Here is a 22,533-nt window from a genome sequence, read left to right on the forward strand (position 1 = left end):
GTAGTTTTGGCTCCCCCATTAATTCAGCTGTCTAAATAAATTTTCTAGTTCTACCTAATTTTTAGAATCTACTCTACACAAAAAAGATTATCAAAAAATAGTACTACCATTAATAATATATAAAATAACCAAAACATAAATGAAAGAAGTTTGTTATAATCTAATAAAAAAACTTAAAAGCAATATTAAGATGTGATGTAATGGTTATTTATTTATTTTTTAAAAAATACTCACTTTATCTTTTAATCATGAAATTAGAGGTTCAATCTTTATTTATGAGAATAAAATATATTTTATGATCAATTGTTTAACTCTTTAAAAAATAATGATATTTACAATAACTCAAGATTCAAGAATAAAGAACATTAATATTTAATCATCTAACTAAGGAGATGATTCTTTTGAAAAGTCAGAAAAAAATTAAAAAAATCCACTCAATTGGACATATTTTTATTCTCTCTTCAAAATCAACCTATTTTAATAAATATTAAAAAAATTCTTTTTACAAAATTTAGCCATTGAAGGATATATAATTATAGGTTTTTTTTTAAAAAAAAAAAAGAGGAAAAATGGATATATCCATACATAATTATGTTAAAGTTGTCAAAAGAAAAATTGTTTACTTTGTCGGTTAATGTATTTGTTCTGACGGTTCCATAAAGGGCTCAATGAACCTAGCCATTGTCACTCCATCAATGAAAGGGACAAAACATAGGCCTTTGCCCTATCCTTGCCTGAGGAACTAGATTTTGTCCCTGTCAATTTCATTGCCTGTTGCTAATTTGGTGTCACTCCAAAAGATCCAGCTGCTCTTTTATGACTATGCTTCATTTAAACGAGTGGTTTAGCTTTAAGGTGAAATAGAAAAATTAATTCATATTTTACTATTTAAACTTTGTATTATTTAACATTACTTTTTAAAATTACTTTTAGACTAAAAAGTTAAAATTTTTATTTTTGCTTTTAGTTAAAAAAAGTATTTTTTAAAATATTTTTCTCAAAAATATTTTTAAAAAGCTCAAAAAGCCTATTATTTAATAATATTTTTTTCTCAAGAGTAAATTTTAAAAAGTAATACTAAACTGATCTCAATACTTAAGTTTTCTTTGATTCGATTTCTAATTTATATTATTTAAAAGTTAAATATCTAATATTATAAATTTTAAAAACAGATATTAAATAATTTGTTTCCAAATTTTAATATAAATTATATATCTTAAAAAAATTAATACGAATAAATGTAAATGAAACTTAGATTAATTAATAATTTTAACACCCATCAAGGGCTGGGCAGGCCAACCAAATAACTATACATGGCGACTTATAATTAGCATAAGAGATGTCAGTTTCAACGGAAGTTTAAGGGCCCTTTGGACCACCAGTGGCCCCTAGTGCGGTGAGATTTTAGCCTAAACTCACTATTTTTCTGCCTTTTGATTATATAGCATCAGCACGATTCAAATAGTCTAATCTCACTGGACCTTATATTTTGACTGAGGGTTTATGCTGTGGTAGAGAAGAATCTTTCTCACCTAATTTTTAATTTTTAATATATATTTTTATTTAAAAATAAAATAACTTTAATAAAATATCATAACATGCATTTTAATATTGTATTAAATGAATTATAAATTCATATATTTTTAATAATTTCTTAAAAATAAAATAATTTAATAAATTCTATTATATATTATTTCTAATATATTATTTTTAATAGTTATTTTCTATTCTTGCCTCATCGCTATAGTTGTGTTTAAATTCAAATATCCCACCGATGTTTTTAATCTCATCACTATAGTAGTTTATCTCGCCACCACTTTTTTTTTAACTTTACCAGAGATAAACACATCTCCCATCTAAACTAAACTTTAAATAACTAAAACCTCAATCATGATATTGTTTTATTAAAGAATAAAAAAAGCCCATTATGGGTAAATTATTTTAGAGGTATGATCCAAGTTTTAAATGGGTCAAGTATTTTAGTGAAGCCCATTATGGGGTCTAACACCGTAAAAAAGCCTTTCGGTTTGGATTAATAGGTTTTGGCAAAGATGGAGGCGATATTTAGGGTTTTAGACCGCTATAAATTGCGGTGAACGAAACAACAGCAGCAGTCGTCAAAGATTTTATCATCGTTTCGGGTTACAGGGTTTCAGATCTGAGCTATTTTTCAGTTTTGTACGTTTCAGATCTGTACTTTTATGGGGTTAATCTCAACCTCTTTCTTCAGTCTTATGCATGCTACTTGTATTTTTCAATTATTATCTGCAGTTAAAACTTTTCATCGGAAATAGTCGGCATATGCTCTCGATGATTGAACTTCAATCTAATAGTTTCAGCCTTGTCCGAATTTGTTCATGTTGGAAACTAGTTTTGTTCTGAGAGAGCTTTCTTCTTCTTGGCGCTTTTTTAAAAATGGGTTTTATATCAACACTTTCGATCAGTCACAGCTCCGTCTAATGTGTTAAAATAGTTTTCAATTTTTATCATCCAAACAAATTAATATGTAATGCTTTCATTAACCTCTCACTTTAAACTCAGATGTTTTATAGTAGTTCACAAAAAATTATCTTATTTATTTAATAATTAAATAAATGTTTATTATACAATCCCTACTAATATCATAATCCCATCTCACCTCACCTTAATTTGGATTAAAAATTAACTCTTTTTTTTTTAAATTACGACAATAAGATTAAGTTTGGACTATAAATACGATCAGTGTAATTTAAACTTAAATCATATAATTCTATTGATCATCATGTCATATTATCACATAGGTTCAGATATTTACATATTATGTCATGCTATCACATGGATTTAGATATTTACATATTTTTAATTGTTATAATAAGAAGGATAATAATTGAGTTAAGAATAGTCACAGATTACTTACAAAGGATATTAATAGAATTCTAGGTTTGCGTGGCCCTATATCCATATGGCTGTTGATGAGTATACTGTTAGGTTATTGAATACTGAGAGATAAAAAGAAGTTAAAAAGGGGAGTGGTATATTGAGTTCTACTTGGTTGGGTGGGTTTTAATAAAATTTTTTGCTGGGTTTAAAATTTACTTTAAGTTTATTCTATTTAAAAATATTAAAATTTAAACTCGACTTAATCTGTCCGTATTAATTTTTTATATATATATAAAAATTTAAAAAGAAAATTCTTTAACAATATTAAAAATATTAAAATAAATATTTTCTGATAAAATGCAAATAAATGTAAAAAAATTTATACTCAAATAATACTAAAATATGTGTATTTTAAGAAGCAAATGTCTCTAACAATAAAACAATAGTTATATAATTATTGTAAAATAATGAAACAACAACAGTTGGAAAACAAGAGTTATACTGGTGGCCTGGCCTTTTTTTTCTTAATAAGTTTTATTTTTTTGCTCAATTTTTTTCTTAATAAGTTTTTCTTAATGAAGCAATGAATAAAGTGGATCTGGTGGTGAACCAGAAAACACATCCTTCTTACATTGTATAAGGTTTACAATGAATTGGTGAATGGCGAGAGTGAAACCTATGTATTATGATCAAGGAAATTGAACATTTATTAGAGGAAGAAGCTAATGTGTGTAAGCAGGAAGCCTAATAAGCCTGGCCAAGACTTCCTCCATCCTCTCATCTCATGTGCATATTCTGGATATGGCTTTACCTACTCCTCTAAAGTACCCAATCATACTTTGAATTTTCTTATACTTATTATTATTGGTTTATCTCAGGATTAATTGAATATTAATTAAGTTGAGGAAAGGTGAAAAATAAATTATATTATTTTAAAGGATTTTTCTGTTAATTTTATATTTTATATAAAAAATACATACACATATTAGGGTTTTTTTTAGATTGTTTATCTGTACTTATTATAAAGTCGTTGAGTTGATGTTATGTGTGTTGGTCTCAATTCATTCTTGGTCCAGACCCAAATATTTAGAATCCAAAATATAAAAACAAACCCATTAACCACTTAAACCAAACTCTAGGCCCAGTACATAAATAACCCAACACCCAAATCAGTTGACCCAGGTACCAGCAAACCCCAAACAACAGCAGTCCTCGCGCCGCACGCCTCTCACCAGCGTCCCACTCCGCCACGCCTCTCGATTCCGAGATTTTTGCAGCTATACCTACAACAAGAAAAGACACAACAATAGAATATTTTCATTGTATCTCTAGGCTATAAAAGGCCATTGTAAACAATGAAAAAAGGGAAAAAAAAGAGTTTTTTACGTGGGAATCAAGAGAAATACAGAGAATATACCAGATTTCTGAGTAAACTTTTAATACCATCCAATAGATTCAAAGGTGATTATAGTTTCTTTTCAAGGTTTTTAGCCCTTTGTTGTGCATCTACATTTTTTTCCCTTTCTTTTTCTTTCTTTTGAAAATAAACAAACAAAGTTTTAAAAGAGAAATGAGGGCTTACCTGGTTTTGATCCGTGAACCAACGGTGGGGTGGAGGTGCGTGGCACCAATGATCCTCCATGGTGTCACAAACTAAGTTGAATTCCTAGCAAAAATGGAGAGGGAGCAGGGAAGAAGAAGCATTCTGCTTCTTTTTGCTTGAAAAACAATAGAAATAAAAAATAAAATGGGTTCTTAAAAAATGGCAGAACCATTCAATAGTTTTTAAAGTGGTGGGGCCCACTGTTTTGCCCTTAAAGGGTCAATTTGTACACAGGTCCCCGTACATTTTCTTGTTGCCCAAATCTGCTTCACTTTTGTTTTTGAATTTCACCCAGCAATTTTGTGCAGCTTTTAATTTGGTCCATATTAAATGCTAGGTTTAGGAATTTGGGTAAATTACATTTTTAAACCCCCTTGTTCCACGCACGCTTCAATGAGGTCCTCCTTTCCCCTTTTATTTGTGTTTTACCCCCGAACTTCCGTTTTGATTCCAATTAAGCCCTATTTTGTTTATTTTAAACACTTTTATCACAAAATTAATTTTTTGGGTACTATTATTATTAATCTATTATTGCTATTTTATTTATTTATTTTTTTAGTTATTTTCCTGTTATTTACTGTATTTTTTTTTGCTTCCACTATTATTTATTATACTTATTATATCATTTTCGTTATTTTTATCTATTTCCATTCAATTTAATCAATTGGAGTTATGTTTCACATTATTATATTATTTATTTATTCATATATTTGTTATATGCTTCGTATATATATATTTTTAAAGTAAAACTAATTATTTTATGTATAAATGGTCATTATATGTATTACATTATTTGTTGTATTATTTTTTTGCTAATAATCATTTTTTTATTTCTTTTTATATATATATTTTATAATAATTTTAAATATAGTTTATTATACTTATTATATTTTATTTATTTTTTCCTACCGTTTATTACTACTATTTTACTATTATTATTTATAATTTTTATATGTATATATTTTTTGCTAAAGTTTTTTAATTTTTAATAAACCTACTATATTATTTTATTATTTTTATATACTATAGTTTTTTTTATCGATTTTTTTTATACTAAATTTTTTTTTCTTTTTTTCTTTTTTTCGCTTTCTTTGTTTGTTTTGAATATCAGAATATCCTTTTATCGGTTCACTCTCAAAATTTTTCAAAACATAAGCAATGTTTGGTATTTAAAGAATTCAGGGGATCGTGCCCTAACGTACTGGGTTTCGCTTTCTTTGTCTGCTTTGAATATTCGAATACCCTCTTAAAGCTAAAAACGCACGTTTCAAAGGTAAGATCACATTTGAGGGTCAAAAATATTGTGTCCTAACGTACTGGATGTAATGTTTTACCTCAAGGTGAGATGGTCTTTGATACACATTTGACTTATCTAAATGTTTTAAAAGCCAATAAAAGGAGGATCGCGTTTTGAATTCTGTCCAAATCTTTATTTTTCGGCATTAAGACACTAAATAATCAATCAAGTACCAATTTTGGGCGTGTCGAGGGTGCCAATCCTTCCTCGTACGTAACTGACTCCCGAACCGGTTGTAACGGCCTAATTTTCAGTGGTGTCGGAAATAGTGATTTGAGATCACTAAATTCGACAAATAAGATTGAACAAGATAGTAATTTAATATTTATGAGTCAAGTAAGAATTTAGAAGAATTTGTGAAATGATGAAATTAGTGAATTAAAAGAATTTATTAGGTCAAACGGGTCAAAAATGAGGTATCGAGACCTCAAAGTTGAAAATCGAGTTATAAATATTTTTATAAATATTTATGGAGTGTCATTGAGTTAGTATTAAAGTTTCGTTAGAAAATTTTAACGTTTGGATGGCTAATTAATTAAAAAGGACTAAATTGAAAATAGCGCAAAATTTGTTAAATTGTGAGTAAATAGCTTAAGTATTTAAAAAGATGGATTTAAAGAGCAATTAGACTCAAAGGTTAATGGCTGGACGGTTTGGGTATGAAATAAGCAAGAAAACAATGTGAACAAGGGGCAAAATTGGAAATAGCATAAAAGTTAATAGTTAAATAATGATGTAATTGAAAAATCTAGACATTTCTTCATATTTTCTCAGCCAAAACTCCATAGAAGGTCTGGAGAAAGCTGGTTTTTCATATTTTTACATCATGTGAGTTTAATTCTTACTTTTCTTGATAATTTTTATGTTTTTATGACTTTTACAATTAGGTCCACTTGTAGAATTCATTAGTTTTTGATTTTATGAGTGAAATTGGAAGTTACCCTGGATGGCTAAGGGAATTTTATGATGAATTATTATGAAATTTAAGTTCTAATTTCATATTAAGGTGGTTTTATTAAGTGATTTTGATAGGAAATGATATTTAGGACCTAATTGTGAAAAAGTTGTGAATTGAAGGTTTCTGTTGAAATTAAGAATATAAAAGGTTTTGAAATAGTTTATAATGATAAAATAAAGTGTTAATTGAGAAAAATTAGTTCAATTGATGGGTGAATTGAGCAGGGACTAAATTGTGAAAACTGTAAATTTTGGGGTAAAAGTGCAATTTCGAAATTTAAACAGCATAAATTGTGAAGTGAAATAGAATTGAAATGGATGCTAATGAAGGAATGATTTTATAATTATAGATCAAGAAAACGAACTGAATCGTGGAAAGGAGAAAATTCAAGAATAGTCCCTGAATTTCTACGACTTTTGCAAATTAGTCCAGGTAAGTTCATATGGCAAAGTTCAATGTTTTGATATGAAAATCTTATGATTGTTAAAGTATTTTATTGTTGATGAATACTATCAATTTGCATTAACTAATGAATAATGTGTAACTAAAAGTACAAATTAGTAGGAACAATGGACTTGAGTGCTTCTATTCTGTGACCCTGATGAATTGACGAAAAATATGTGATAAGTGTGCCCGTTTAAGACCGTAGCTGGGTTATGGCATCGGTGCAATGTGATAATGTGACTCCGTATAAGACCATAGCTGGGCTATGGCATCGATATAATGTGATAATGTGATTCCGTATAAGACCATGTCTGGGATATGGCTTCGGTATGATATGTGAACCGTGTAAGACCATGGCAAGGCTATGGCTTCGGTGTGTGATGCGTAACAATGTGAAAGTCCATAGTTTACTATGGCAATGTGATAATGAAGCACTCAATTCCCTTATTGTTCCTTAATTTGACAATGAAGTAAATGAGAAATGGGCCTAAGGGACTTAAATTGTGAGTAGCCATATGGAAATTATTCCAATGAGTTATTAATGAAATTGTGATTTGGAGGATGAAATAGTTAAACTAATAGATATATGATTGTGTACGATATTTGATATGATTTGTGTTTATATGCCTATGAGCTTACTAAGCTTCAATAAGCTTACTTGTGTCTGTTTAATATTTTTATGTAGATTGACTTGAAGTGAAGTGGGTAGATCGGATCAACACAACAGGGCACACTATTCAGATCAATTCTGGTAGTTTTTGTTTTATGTTTAAAGATTTATATGGCATGTATAGAGTGTGAATGAATTGAAGTAAAGATGTTATGAACTAGTTAACAATATTTGTACTAAAACAGTCTTTGGTAAGTAGCAGTAGTTTGACTTTGAAAATTCACCATAAATTGTGGAAATTGAGTTAAGGGCTGGGGAAAAAATGAGATTAAAGCCTAATGAGTCTAGTTTCATATAGAGGAAACAGTGCATGCAATTGGATTTTATGTTATGAGATATTAAAATTGTGGTGAGACAGAGTCTGAATGACTTCGAGTTCCCCTGTTCTGATTTTATAAAATCATTAAAAATTGCACAAAAATAATTATGAGTCATACTATATATATATATGGATTCCTCATTGGGTCTATTTTTAAGAGAAATAAACGGTATGGTTATTTGAATTTTTTACAAAGAGAAATTTGGTTCGTAGTGCACAGGGGTCAAAGTAGCCAAACCCTGAAATAGGGGAGGATTTAACTAATAAACTGTACTAATTGGACCAACCAAAAATTATAAAAAAAATTGGTAAGTAGATATATGAGTATAAATTCGGGGAAAATTTACGGATTTGGGTTTCGAGTTTTATAACTCGAGATATGAATTATTTAGCAACTATGACGCAGTTGGACAGCTTGTCTGAAAAGTATGATATAAATTATCTAAATTTGGTTAAGTGCTCAAATAAGTTTAGTAGTGCCTTGTGCTTGACTCCGGCAACGGTCTCGGGTAAGGGGCGTTACACCGGTTTTCTATTTTCGCAGACCAAAATCGTCGTTTTAAAAAATTTATTTATTTATTAAAAATGACCGTGTTTTGAGGTGATCCAATCACACCCCATTAAAAACGATTGGTGGCGACTCCCAACTTTTCGTTTTCAAAAGTCGATTTCCCATTTTTCAAAAAATGGTTTCGACAGCTTGGCGACTCCGCTGGGGAGTTTACTAGAGAGTCGAGCTGTAAATTGATTGTTTTCTATCTTATTGTCAAAAATTGGAAATTTCGTTTTTAAATCTACGATCCTCTCAATGTATTTTCTGTGTTTTGTCAGTTTTTATCATGTGGGTTTTATTTTATTTGTCGAGTCTTTCGATATATTCTTGCATCATTTTGCATGACCGTTGTGGTCGCACCTTTTAAGTGAGAGTGAGAAACTATGCTTTCGTGAGGTTTTCACCTCCGCATGGGCTAGGGGATCGCTTCCGGAATACATCCGTACTTATGTCTTCGTGAGGTTTTCACCTCCGCACGGGCATAAGGAAATGTATTCCCTTGAACCGAACTTGATCCATATGAACTTATAATGGGCGAGGGTCGAGGAATCTGCTGGTTCAGGTACCTTTACACTATAACTAAATTACATATAGTGAGCTGTAGGAACCCGCCTTAGGTAGAATTACACCTAGCCCTAGTGGCTTCCCGAACAGGCTTTGGATAATTTATTGATTGCTTTGATTTATATTCTTATGTATGATTCTGACTTGTGCTTTTCCTTCTTTCTCTAATAGTGTTTGCATATCATTTTCATCATAAAAGGAGGTGTCGATATACGGTTCAGTGACTAATAGAAAGTTTTGCCATTAAGAACGAATTCCTTGATAAAGTGAAAGACAACGCGTTTGTCCAAAGATGGTCGGAGAATGCACAGCTAGAGAAAGGTGACAGTTTGACAAAGGAGTGCACGTCAGAGTTATGGGACTTTACTCGTATTAATGTGGTCCAGAACGATCTTCAGGAGTTGGAAAAAATATGGAGTCACTGGGATGATGAGATGAAGCAGTTACTCTACTGTAATTATGGTGATATTCCTTATCTCCTCGATGTTAAGGTAGATAGGTATTTGTTCCGCGCTATGGCTCAATTTTGGATTTCCTCCTACAGTTGTTTTACTTTCGGAAGGGTGGATCTAGCACCTACTGTTGAGGAATATACACCCTTGCTTCGTTGTCCAAGGTTTCAAGTTGATAAGATTTATTCTAGAGCTGTCAATACCCCAACTTTTGTAAAGAGGTTGATGAACATTACGGGGATGAGTGAACAGTGGGTTGAGGCTCGGGTCCAGCAGAAAGGCAGCGAAAAGTATATCCCTTGGGAAAATCTGAGAGATCTGATCCTGACTCACCCTGACATGAAGAAAGGAGTTGATGTCTTCGCCTTGAGCATTTATGGTTTAGTTATTTTCCCTAAGGCTTTAAGGCATGTAGATGAAGCAGTCGCCGATCTATTTGACTGACTAGGTAAAGGAGTGACTCTAGTTCCTGCAATCCTGGCTGAGACTTTCAGATCTTTGAGTGTATGTCGGAGGTCAGGTGAAGGCAGATTTATTGGGTGTGCACAACTCTTGTTAGTATGGTTTCATAGCCACTTTTGGAGGGTAGAAAAAGCCTCTTACCGACCTTTTTTCGGAGATTACTCACCTTTGAAAGAGATAGTGGTGGCCATATCGAGAAAAGATGACATAACAGAGGAAAATGGATGGCGATACTTCAAAATCTCCAAGAAGAGGATATCAAATGGAAGGCCCCTTGGATGGTTTCTGATGAGATTCTCTACCGATGTGGGAGTTATGATTGGGTCCCTTTGTTGGGGATTTGGGGAGCCGTTGGATACGCCTCTCTACTAGTATTGAGGCAATATAGATCAAGACAATTTATACCGATGACGCAAGGGCTAGCTCAGAGCGGGTTCTCGTATGGGGAGAAAGACTCCAAGAAAAAGAGTCGTGAGATTTATAATGCTTGGAACCAAACTTGCCGGATAAAGAGAATTGCTGTGAATCCAATGGTAACTTCTGAATATAATGAATGGTGGAGTAGAAGGGTTAACGATAATATCCCGAGGCCGAATTTAGAAGAAGCTCGACCGATAGAGGAATATCTGCGAGTGGTTCCCTCTGAATTGGAAATCATAAAAGAAGACTTCGAAAAGAAAACCTCAGAGTTAGAAAGGAAAATAGAACAGTTGGAGGAGGAAAAAGTATATTTAAAGTTGGATGTTGATGTTCAAAAATCCGAGGCTGAGAATTTGAGAAAGAGAAAGAGAGAAGTTGAGGAGGACCTAGACAGTCTGAAGACTGATTACAAGCAGCTGCATAAGTCAATGAGAAATGCTGGTTTGGGTAAAACGTCTGAACAGTGGAGGCAAGAAATCCAAGAGGAAAAGGCTAACGCTGATTGGTGGGAAAGAAAGTTCCACGATGCCCAGGCTCGAGAAGTCACTTGTAAAAAGAGTTTGGATGATAGCCAGAATGAAAAACAGGTGTTAAGAGCTCAGGTGGAGAAGTTAGAAACGGCACTACAGCAACATCGGTGTAGTAACTCAGTAATTGAATTAAGAGCTAGTCTAAGCAAGATCGAGAATTTGAAGGGGAAAGTAGAAGAACTTGAAGTTACACTTCGGAACTGTGAGAATCAAATTGAATTATTGGAAGCAAATAATGAGCAATTAGGGGAGCAACTTCACCGATCTCAGGATCAGGTCCGAGATAGGGATTACTTAATGGGTGAAGCTATAGCTCAGAACGAGACGTGGCTGATCACTTACAGACTTTGACGGTCCAAGCAGATGTGCTAGGAGTTAAATATGAGTTAGAATCAGATAGGGGGCGAGAGTTAGCTTGCCTTCTTAGGAAAGTAAAAGCTTTGGGTGTTAGGGCAAGACCGTATATGTAATTCATTTCATGTAAAAGATTTTGTTTTTCAGTGAAGTTTTCTAAATGAAATTGAATTCGAATCGACGTCTCCTTTTTGCATTCATGTCATGCATTTGCATTACATTGCATCGCATAACATCATATAAACAAAAGAACCTTATTAATTAGTGGCCATTTATCTAGTTACCCTGGAACACCGGTACTACACACGAAGGAAGACAGAGGATATGGATCAGAGGTTTGAGCAAATACAAAAGGAGATGCAAGAGCAACTGCAGGCTCAGATGCAAGAGCAACTGGCTAAGATCCAGCAGGAAATGAGAGACCAAATGCTGGAGTCCCAGAGAAACATGCTAGAATCACAAAATAGCATGATAAGCCAGCTGACACAACTGTTTAAAGAAGGGTCTGACAAAGGAAAAGGCCCTATGGTTGACACGAGAAATAACAATGAGGATTCCGCTTGTCCTACAAGTTTTGCCCAGCAAACATGCAAACACAACCACCAAGGGTGTCTGTTAATGTCCAACCTCTTTATCAAACTGGTACCTCGGCACCAGTAAACTTCCCAGCGGGATCGAGCATCAACCCTAAGGATAATCTAGCAGACCCCCAGGTCTCTGACTTCGATGACGCAGCAGAGGTGGAAAAAGAAAAAACAGAACTGCCCAAACAAATGGAGGACCAATATAAATGGTTGGTGGAGAAGTTCAAGGCGTTGGAAAGTGTTGATAATTACTGCGGAATGGATGCCAGAGAGTTGAGTCTAGTCCCAGATTTGGTATTACCTCCCAAGTTCAAAATACCAGAATTTGAAAGATACAACGGAACTAGTTGCCCTGAGGCTCACATCACAATGTTTTGTCGGAGAATGACGGGTCATGTCAATAATGATCAGTTGTTGATTTACTGTTTTCAGGACAGTTTGGCTGGGGCTGCGGCCAAATGGTACAATCAGTTGAGTCGTACCCAAGTTAAGTCATTGAATGACCTAGCTCAGGCCTTCATGAAGCAGTACGGCCATATAACAGATATAGCACCGGACCGGATCACACTCCAGAATATGGAGAAGAAGCCAAGCGAAAGCTTCCGGCAGTATGCTCAGAGATGGAGAGAGGTCGCTACACAGGTCCAACCACCGTTGCTAGAAAAAGAAACAACCATGCTCTTTATCAATACATTGAATGCGCCTTTCATTACTCATATGTTAGGTAACGCAACCAAGAGCTTTGTAGACATAGTAATGTCTGGCGAAATGATAGAAAATGCCATAAGATCAGGTAAGATAGAAGTCGGGGAGAACACGAGAAGGTCAGCCCCGAAGAAAATAGAGAATGAAGAGGTAATGTGAGCTCAAGCTACGCAAAACCGGCCACTGTTAATCAATCAAGGGCGATAGTCACAGGCCAGCAGGCCTCACCAAGGCGGGAGCCTAACATGAGACAGAATACAGAGAAGTTTCAATTTACTCCCATACCAGTGACACATAGGGAGTTGTACAAAAGTCTGTTTGATGCACATGTAGTGGCTCCTTTCCACTTAGAGCCGTTGCAGCCCCCATACCCTAAGTGGTACGATGCAAATGTTCAGTGCGAATACCACGCAGGGATTACAGGGCACTCGATAGAAAACTGTACCTCATTCAAAAGGTGCGTGGAAAGGCTTATCAAAGCAGGTGTTCTAAAATTTGATGATACACCTGGTACAGGAAATCCGTTGCCCAGTCATACTGATAAATGGGTAAACGCGATAATTGAGAATGTGGGGAGAAAAGTCAAGCTGAATATCGCGGAGGTGAGAACCCCATTGAATCTAGTTTGGAGTGAAATGCAGAAGAGAGGTTTAGTCCCGCAAGGGTTGGGAGATAAAATCCAAGATACACAGAACTACTGTGAGTTCCATCATGAGAAAGATCACGAGATCCAGAATTGTATTGAGTTCAGAGCCCTAGTACAGGATCTAATGGATAATAAGGAATTGGAGTTCTTTAAGTCTATCGAAGAGGGGGATGTATGCTCGCTAGGAGGAGAGTCGTGTGAAGAAGGCGGCAGAACCAGTCGTCCAGTGATAATTATTTCGAAGCCTAGAGTTAGTGAAGTAGAAGCAATAATTACACCAAGAGTTATAATCCAGAAGCCAACAGCTTCCCCTTATAAAGATAGCCATAGGGTGCCTTGGAATTATAACTGTAGTATATCAGTTTCAAAGAAGGAGGGTTCGATTAACACGCCAAGGATAGAAGCCGAACCAGCAAAAGGGAAACTCATCATGTTTAGGCAAGAAGCAGAGAGATCAGAACCACTAGTTAATGAGCCAGTAATTGAAAAGGAAACCAAGGAGTTCTTGAAGTTCCTAAAACACAGTGAGTATAATATTGTGGAACAACTACACCAACAACCGGATCGCATATCGGTATTGGCTCTGCTGTTAAATTCGGAGGTCCACCGCAACGCATTGATGAAAGTGTTGAACGAAACCTATGTTGAGGATGACATTTCAGTTAACAAATTGGATCGTCTCGTCAGCAACATAAGCGCTGACAATTTCATCTCCTTCAGCGATGATGAGATACCACCAGGGGGTATGGGGTCTATTAAGTCTCTACATGTCACTACACGTTGCAAGGTGTATACGCTACCCGGAGTACTAGTTGATAATGGGTCCGCATTGAACGTGTTACCGTGGGCTACATTAAACCGTTTACCTATAGACAGTTCCCATATGAAGACGTGTCAGAACATAGTAACAGCATTTGATGGCACCGAAATGAAAGTAATGGGAATGATAGAAGTACCTCTGCAGATTGGCCCAAACACGTACGAGGTAGATTTCCTCGTGATGGATATTAAGCCTTCCTATAACTGTCTATTAGGAAGACATTGGATTCATTCAGCTGGGGCAGTGCCATCCTCGCTACACCAGAAGCTAAAGATGGTTACTGAGGGTCGGCTAGTAACAATAAATGTGGAGGAGGACATTATTGCGTCAGTTACCAGTAATACACCCTACATAGAGAATGACAACGAAGCAGTTGAATGTTCATTTCGATCATTAGAGTTTGTAAACGGAACGTTTATAGCTGAAGGAAACAGGATTCCGATACCTAGGATATCAAGGGCTACGAAAATGAGCCTGCAGTTAACAGTTGGGAAAGGCGCGTTACCTGGCAGAGGACTCGAGAAGCACCTTCGTGGGAAAAGTTAGAGTGCCAGTCTTGGTTGGAAAGTGGGATCGCTTCGGTTTAGGATTCAGGCCAGATGCAAGCCAAGTGAAGAAGGAGTTTGAAAGGAAACAAGAGCAGCTGAGAGCGAGATTGAGAGGGACAAAAGTTAGGTGGGAACCGATGAACTTCCCCCACATTTCTCAAACATTTGTATCTGGAGGGTTTATTCATTCCATACAGCATAAGGTGAAAGAAGGAATAACTGAAGATGCTAGGGGAATTTGGAGCATCAATGCCATATTTGAAGAGGAAGTAATGGAAAGAAATTTATCAAGTATTTGCCCGTATGAGCCTGGAGTGTTTTGAATAACTGGACTGTAGAAGAAATTCCTGTAATCTTTAGAGATAACACAGAGTAATATTCAAAAGCCACTTGTTGTCTTCTAGCCTAGGGACAATAAGAATCTTTTGTGAAATAGGCTCATGTTTAAACATTATTATTTTCAATAAAAATGCATTTTCATATATCGGTTCGAGCAATTATTCTTTTTTCCTTTTCATTTCATACATAATCATACCATACAGAGGAATTATTCATTTCGTTTTCTTTTGGTATTCTCTTATACTCATAATAGGCCCCCGGATGTCAACGTCATGAGTAATGCTGATACGAGCCCAGAATCTCCTTTTGAGCAAGACATGCGCTTTGAGGGATTTCAAGATTTTGAAGAGGACGAAGATCGTGGTTTATCTCTCGATTTGTTAAGGATGGTGGAGCGAGAAGATGAACAGATCCTGCCACACAAAGAGACTACTGAGATTGTGGCCCTGGAAGAGGGGAAGGAAGTTAAAATTGGCACTTGCGTTAACGAGAAAACAAGACAGAACCTCATGAGCTGTTGCAAGAATTCAAGGACGTCTTTACATGGTCATACCAGGATATGCCTGGTTTAAGTACCGATATCAAGTGTACCGTGTCCCTACAAAAAAGGAGTACAAGCCAGTTCAGCAGAAGCTCCGAAGGATGAGACCCGATATAGCAATGAAAATAAAGGAAGAAGTCAAGAAACAGTTTAATGCCGGATTCCTACAGGCGGTCAATTATTCAGAATGGGTGGCCAACGTCGTCCCTGTCCCTAAGAAAGATGGAAAAGTACGGATGTGTGTAGATTACAGAGATTTAAACAAGGCCAGCCCAAAGGATAACTTCACATTGCCTCACATAGACACTCTAGTGGATAATACGGCAGGCTATTCACTGTTCTCCTTCATGGATGGGTTCTCCGGGTACAATCAGATCAAGGTGCATCCTGAGGACATGGAAAAAACCACATTCGTAACCTTATGAGGAACGTTTTGCTACAAGGTGATGCCCTTCGGGCTGAAAAATGCAGGAGCCACATACCAAAGAGCCATGGTAACCTTATTCCATGACATGATGCATAAGGAAATTGAGGTCTACGTTGACTATATGATTGCAAAATCCCGAACTGAAGATGAGCATGTGCGAGTGTTGAGGAAATTGTTCCTGAGGTTGAGGAAATTCCAATTAAAGCTTAATCCGTCAAAATGCACCTTCGAAGCTAGGTCTGGAAAGTTACTCGGCTTCATAGTCAGTGAGAAGAGAATAGAAGTCGACCCTGATAAAGTCAAGGCTATACAGGAGCTGCCTCCGCACGGTTTATTTCGCAGCTGACAGAGAAGTGTGACCCCATATTCCGTCTTCTTAAAAAGCACAATCCTGGGGTATGGGATGATGAATGCCAAAAAACCTTTGAAAAGGTTAAACAATATTTGTCTAGTCCCCCAGTGCTAACACCACTAAGCCCTGGTAGACCATTGATACTATACTTAACAGTATTTGATAATTCGATGGGGTGTGTGCTCGGCCAACACGATGAGACTGGGAGAAAAGAAAGAGCGATATATTACTGAGTGTGAAATGAGGTATCCGCCAATTGAGAAGCTATGTTATGCTTTGGTTTGAACAACACGAAGGTTGAGGCAATACATGTTGTACCATACAACTTGGCTAATCTCAAAGCTAGACCCTCTCAAATACATGATGGAGTCAATCGCTTTAAATAGAAGGATGGCCAGGTGGCAGATTCTGCTCTCCGAATTTGACATAGTCTATGTAAACCAAAAAGCTATGAAGGGGAGTGCAATAGCAGATTTCCTAGCCAGTAGAGCTTTGGAGGATTATGAACCTTTGAATTTCAATTTCCCCAATAAAGATCTAATGTATGTAGCAATCGCTGAAGGGGACATGCCTGAAAATCATTCCTGGAAATTAAATTTTGACGGAGCATCAAATGCCGTTGGAAATGGAGTTGGGGCAGTACTAATATCCCCAAATGGAGATCATTATCCGTTCACTTGCAAGCTGGATTTTGACTGCACAAATAACATGGCAGAATACGAGGCATGTATCATAGGAATTCGGGCAGCTATAGACCGTGAAATCAAAGTATTAGAAGTGTACGGAGACTCCGCATTGGTAATTTATCAGCTTAAAGGCGAGTGGGAAACGAGAGATTCCAATTTGATCAGTTACCGAAAGTTAATCCTGGAGTTAATTGAAAAGTTTAATGATATTACCTTTCATTACCTCCTGCGAGACGAGAATAAGATGGCTGACGCCTTGGCTACACTAGCTTCCATGGTCAAAGTAAATGAACAGGAGGATATGAAGCCAATTCAGATGAGTATTTGTGAGGCCCCAGCTCATTGCTGTAATGTTGATGAAGAGGAAGAGAGAGATGATCATCCTTGGTATCATGATATCTTACAATATGTGAAGAGCCGTGCGTACCTAGAAAAAGCAACCGAAAATGATAAAAGAATATTGAAGAGGTTAGCCAGTGACTATGTCCTAGACGGTGAGGTCCTATATAAGAAGAGAAAAGATCAGGTGTTGTTAAGATGTGTTGACGCTGTTGAGGCAAAAAAAATTCTAGAGGAAGTCCATGATGGTGCCTGTGGGACACATGCCAATGGTTTCACAATGGCTCGACAAATCATGAGATTCGGATATTACTGGTCTACAATGGAAGGAGATTACATCAATTACGCTAAGAAATGCCATAAGTGTCAAATTTATGGAGACAAGATCCATGTGCCTCCTTCACCCCTCCATGTTATGACTTCCCTATGACCATTCTCAATGTGGGGCATGGACGTCATTGGGCCAATTTCGCCAAAGGCTTCCAACGGACATCGATTTATTTTTGTGGTCATTGATTACTTTACCAAATGGGTAGAGGCTGCTTCGTACGCCAATGTCACAAAGTCAGCGGTCAGCAAGTTCTTGAAGAAGGAAATCATATGTCGTTATGGTATGCCAGAAAGAATCGTATCCGACAACGCGTTGAATTTGAACAACAGCGCAATAGCAGAAGTCTGCAGTTGGTTCAACATTAAACATCACAACTCATCACCATACCGCCCGAAAATGAATGGGGCGGTTGAGGCAGCTAATAAGAATATCAAGAAGATTGTGGGGAAGATAGCGGATACTTACAAAGATTGGCATGAAAAGCTCCCATTTGCCCTTTATGCTTATCAGACATCTGTTAGAATTTCTACCGGGGCAACACCTTTCTCATTGGTTTATGGGATGGAGGCAGTTTTACCTATTGAGGTCGAAATCCCTTCTCTCCGAGTTTTATCAGAGTTGAAGTTAGACGAAGCAGAATGGATCCAATCTCGTTACGATCAACTAAACTTGATTGAAGAGAAGAGGCTAAACGCTATTCGTCATGGCCAAATGTACCAGAGAAGAATGATGCGAGCCTACAACAAAAAAGTTCGCCCTAGGGTGTTCCATGAGGGAGACTTAGTGTTGAAAAATATTCTCCCTATGCAAAAAGATTTCAGGGGGAAATGGATGCCAAATTGGGAAGGACCCTATGTGGTAAAAAAAACCTTTCTCTGGAGGGGCATTGATACTAGCAGAGATGGATGGCAAGAGCTTGCCTAACCCGATAAATTTAGATTCTGTCAAAAGATATTTTGCTTGAAGCACTCGAGGTGAAAACCCGTAAGGGCGCAAAAAAAAAGGAGAGGCCAATGTGAAAACCCGTAAAAGGGCGCATTGAGACCAAAGAGGTTTTGAGTTGAAAACCCGCAAAGGGCAATTCAAATTTCGATCCAAATTGGGGCAAGCGGCAGTCTCACTACACTTGAATTGACAAAGAGGGGATAAGCTACATCTTGGGGCATCAACAAAATGCTATAGATCCTCTGAGCGCATGCCAAGTTTAAAAAGGTCCTTGAGGAGTTCGTACAGAGAAGCTCAAACTGCGAAATCTGGGGGACCTATTCTGTTCCTTTTCATCTGTTTTTGTATCTCAAACAATGATTGCTTTCTTTGTTGATACATCTTTCGCAAATTCTGACTCGAATAAATTTCAATTCTACCTATTATTATAATCTTTTTCGAGTATTTTTATTGAAATAATGATTAATGAACTAATAATGCTCTCAAAAGAAGGTTTTGCATATTACTCTGAAAGGTTTCTAAACAATACGAGAACCTGAAACAGGACAATTATTTAGAACTCACTGAGTGTAAAAGGGCTAGAAACGTATGAGAAATAAAGGATTAACCGCGTCTTCAAGTCCTCTTCTACCGAGCTGAACAAGAAGGCATATGTTAGGGATGTTACCTTAGTAAACAACGAGCGATGACAACCCAAAAATTAAAAATGGATCATTCTCATGACATTTTGTATTTTGTACATTTAACATCCATAATACATGTAGTTAGGAGCATTTGATTCATATTAATCATGGCATCCTAATCATCTAGCATAAGCATATCACTCTTCAAAGATAGATTCCCCAGTGGATAATGTATCAGGATTACAGATATCATCAGCCTTATCTTCACTGAGCAGGAGTGGAACAGGCTAAAAACCAGATCTTATCTTCACTGAGTAGGAGTGAAGCAGATCGAATTTTGATGAATCTTATCTCCACGTACCGGCGATGGAGCAGATTCCAATCATCAGCCTTATCTTCACTGAGCAGGAGTGGAGCAGGCTAAACATACCAGATCTTATCTTCACTGAGCAGGAGTGAAGCAGGTCAAATTTTGGCAAGTCTTATCTCCATGTATCGACAATAGAGCAGATTTCAGCCACCAGCCTTATCTTCACTGAGCAGGAGTGGAGCAGGCTAAACATACCAGATCTTATCTTCACTGAGCAGGAGTGAAGCAGATCAAATTTTGGCAAGTCTTATCTCCATGTATCGGCAATGGAGCAGATTTTAGCCACCAGCCTTATCTTCACTGAGCAGGAGTGAAGCAGGCTAAACATACAGATCTTATCTTCGCTGATTAGAAGTAGAGCAGATCAAATTACAGCAGACCACATCTCCGTAAAGCAGCAACGGAGCATTCTAAAGTAATAAGGTGCGGGGGGTTGCGGCAAAGAAGTCAGGACTCAGTCGGCCACAGGCAAAATTGGTCCCTTATAGTCTTTGCTCTATTCTTGTTACACAATAATGAGCAAAGAGGGGCAGCTGTTGGTCCCAATTCATTCCTGGTCCAGACCCAAATATTTAGAATCCAAAATATAAAAACAAACCCATTAACCACTTAAACCAAACTCTAGGCCCAGTACATAAATAACCCAACACCCAAATCAGTTGACCCAGGTACCAGCAAACCCCAAACAACAGCAGTCCTCGCGCCGCACGCCTCTCACCAGCGTCCCACTCCGCCACGCCTCTCGATTCCGAGATTTTCGCAGCTATACCTTCAACAAGAAAAGACACAACAATAGAATATTTTCATTGTATCTCTAGGCTATAAAAGGCCATTGTAAACAATGAAAAAATGGGGGAAAAAGAATTTTTTACGTGGGAATCAAGAGAAATACAGAGAAATATACCAGATTTCTGAGTAAACTTTTAATACCATCCAATAGATTCAAAGGTGATTATAGTTTCTTTTCAAGGTTTTTAGCCCTTTGTTGTGCATCTACATTTTTTTCCCTTTCTTTTTCTTTCTTTTGAAAATAAACAAACAAAGTTTTAAAAGAGAAATGAGGGCTTACCTGGTTTTGATCCGTAAACCAGCGGTGGGGTGGAGGTGCGTGGCACCGATGATCCTCCATGGTGGCACAAACTAAGTTGAATTCCTAGCAAAAATGGAGAGGGAGCAGGGAAGAAGAAGCATTCTGCTTCTTTTTGTTTGAAAAACAATAGAAATAAAAAATAAAATGGGTCCTTAAAAAATGGCAGAACCATTCAATAGTTTTTAAAGTGGTGGGGCCCACGTGTTTTGCCCTTAAAGGGTCAATTTGTGCATCAGGTCCCCGTACATTTTCTTGTTGCCCAAATCTGCTTCACTTTTGTTTTTGAATTTCACCCAGCAGTTTTGTGCAGCTTTTAATTTGGTCCATATTAAATGCTAGGTTTAGGAATTTGGGTAAATTACATTTTTAAACCCCCTTGTTCCACGCACGCTTCAATGAGGTCCTCCTTTCCCCTTTTATTTGTGTTTTACCCCCGAACTTCCGTTTTGATTCCAATTAAGCCCTATTTTGTTTATTTTAAACACTTTTATCACAAAATTAAATTTTTGGGTACTATTATTATTAATCTATTATTGCTATTTTATTTATTTATTTATTTAGTTATTTTCCTGTTATTTACTGTATTTTTTTTGCTTCCACTATTATTTATTATACTTATTATTTCATTTTCGTTATTTTTATCTATTTCCATTCAATTTAATCAATTGGAGTTATGTTTCACATTATTATATTATTTATTTATTCATATATTTGTTATATGCTTCGTATATATATATTTTTAAAGTAAAACTAATTATTTTATGTATAAATGGTCATTATATGTATTACATTATTTGTTGTATTATTTTTTACTAATAATCATTTTTTTATTTCTTTTTATATATATATTTTATAATAATTTTAAATATAGTTTATTATACTTATTATATTTTATTTATTTTTTCCTACCGTTTATTACTACTATTTTACTATTATTATTTATAATTTTTATATGTATATATTTTTTGCTAAAGTTTTTTAATTTTTAATAAACCTACTATATTATTTTATTATTTTTATATACCATAGTTTTTTTATCGATTTTTTTATACTACATTATTATTTATTTATTTATTTATTTTCTTTTTTTTTGCTTTCTTTGTTTGTTTTGGATATCAGAATATCCCTTTATCGGTTCACTCTCAAAATTTTTCAAAACATAGGCAATGTTTGGTATTTAAAGAATTCAAGGGATCGTGCCCTAACGTACTGGGTTTTGCTTTCTTTGTCTGCTTTGAATATTCGAATACCCTCTTAAAGCTAAAAACGCACGTTTCAAAGGCAAGATCACATGTGAGAGTCAAAAATATTGTGTCCTAATGTACTGGATGTAATGTTTTACCTCAAGGTGAGATGGTCTTTGATACACATTTGACTTATCTAAATGTTTTAAAAGCCAATAAAAGGAGGATCGCGTTTTGAATTCTGTCCAAATCTTTATTTTTTGGCATTAAGACACTAAATAATCAATCAAGTACCAATTTTGGGCGTGTCGAGGGTGCCAATCCTTCCTCGTACGTAACTGACTCCCGAACAGGTTTTCTATTTTCGCAGACCAAAATCGTCGTTTTAAAAAATTTATTTATTTATTAAAAATGACCGTGTTTTGAGGTGATCCAATCACACCCCATTAAAAACGATTGGTGGCAACTCCCAATTTTTCGTTTTCAAAAGTCGATTTCCTATTTTTCAAAAAATGATT

At 35.8% G+C, this 22,533-nt stretch overlaps 2 protein-coding genes and 2 long non-coding RNA genes across 4 annotated transcripts; 2 read left to right on the top strand and 2 right to left on the bottom strand.

The window, feature by feature from the left end:
- Window positions 1-3,894: 3,894 nt before the first annotated feature.
- LOC107923618 (uncharacterized) lies at window positions 3,895-4,616 on the bottom strand. Its single transcript, XR_001691581.2, has 2 exons — window positions 4,442-4,616; window positions 3,895-4,142 (listed from the first exon to the last, which is right to left on the bottom strand). It is a non-coding gene; the product is annotated as an uncharacterized lncRNA (long non-coding RNA).
- Window positions 4,617-13,019: 8,403 nt separating this feature from the next.
- LOC107943947 (uncharacterized) lies at window positions 13,020-15,699 on the top strand. The gene is made up of 3 exons (XM_016877763.2): window positions 13,020-14,781; window positions 14,828-15,089; window positions 15,381-15,699. The coding sequence occupies exons 1-3, from the start codon at window positions 13,020-13,022 to the stop codon at window positions 15,697-15,699; spliced, it is 2,343 nt and encodes a 780-aa protein (XP_016733252.2).
- A 1,138-nt stretch (window positions 15,700-16,837) lies between these two features.
- Window positions 16,838-18,324, top strand: LOC107943948 (uncharacterized). Its single transcript, XM_041081614.1, has 3 exons — window positions 16,838-17,086; window positions 17,132-17,744; window positions 18,314-18,324. The coding sequence occupies exons 1-3, from the start codon at window positions 16,838-16,840 to the stop codon at window positions 18,322-18,324; spliced, it is 873 nt and encodes a 290-aa protein (XP_040937548.1).
- A 1,124-nt stretch (window positions 18,325-19,448) lies between these two features.
- Window positions 19,449-21,307, bottom strand: LOC107943946 (uncharacterized). The gene is made up of 2 exons (XR_001696105.2): window positions 20,811-21,307; window positions 19,449-20,510 (listed from the first exon to the last, which is right to left on the bottom strand). It is a non-coding gene; the product is annotated as an uncharacterized lncRNA (long non-coding RNA).
- Window positions 21,308-22,533: the final 1,226 nt, after the last annotated feature.

The sequence above is a fragment of the Gossypium hirsutum genome, chromosome A11 (genome assembly GCF_007990345.1).
Source record: "Gossypium hirsutum isolate 1008001.06 chromosome A11, Gossypium_hirsutum_v2.1, whole genome shotgun sequence".
Classification (NCBI taxonomy): Eukaryota; Viridiplantae; Streptophyta; class Magnoliopsida; order Malvales; family Malvaceae; genus Gossypium; species Gossypium hirsutum.

What these genes read in the sequence shown, in the direction of transcription:
- LOC107943947 (XM_016877763.2), top strand. Translation starts at nt 13,020, where the DNA reads ATGAGACAGAATACAGAGAAGTTTCAATTTACTCCCATACCAGTGACA. An exon ending in GAAGCACCTTCGTGGGAAAA is followed by an intron (nt 14,782 to 14,827) that starts GTTAGAGTGCCA and finishes GCTTCGGTTTAG; the next exon opens with GATTCAGGCCAGATGCAAGC. An exon ending in AATTTATCAAGTATTTGCCC is followed by an intron (nt 15,090 to 15,380) that starts GTATGAGCCTGG and finishes TACTCATAATAG; the next exon opens with GCCCCCGGATGTCAACGTCA.
- LOC107943948 (XM_041081614.1), top strand. Translation starts at nt 16,838, where the DNA reads ATGGCCAGGTGGCAGATTCTGCTCTCCGAATTTGACATAGTCTATGTA. An exon ending in TTGGAAATGGAGTTGGGGCA is followed by an intron (nt 17,087 to 17,131) that starts GTACTAATATCC and finishes TTCACTTGCAAG; the next exon opens with CTGGATTTTGACTGCACAAA.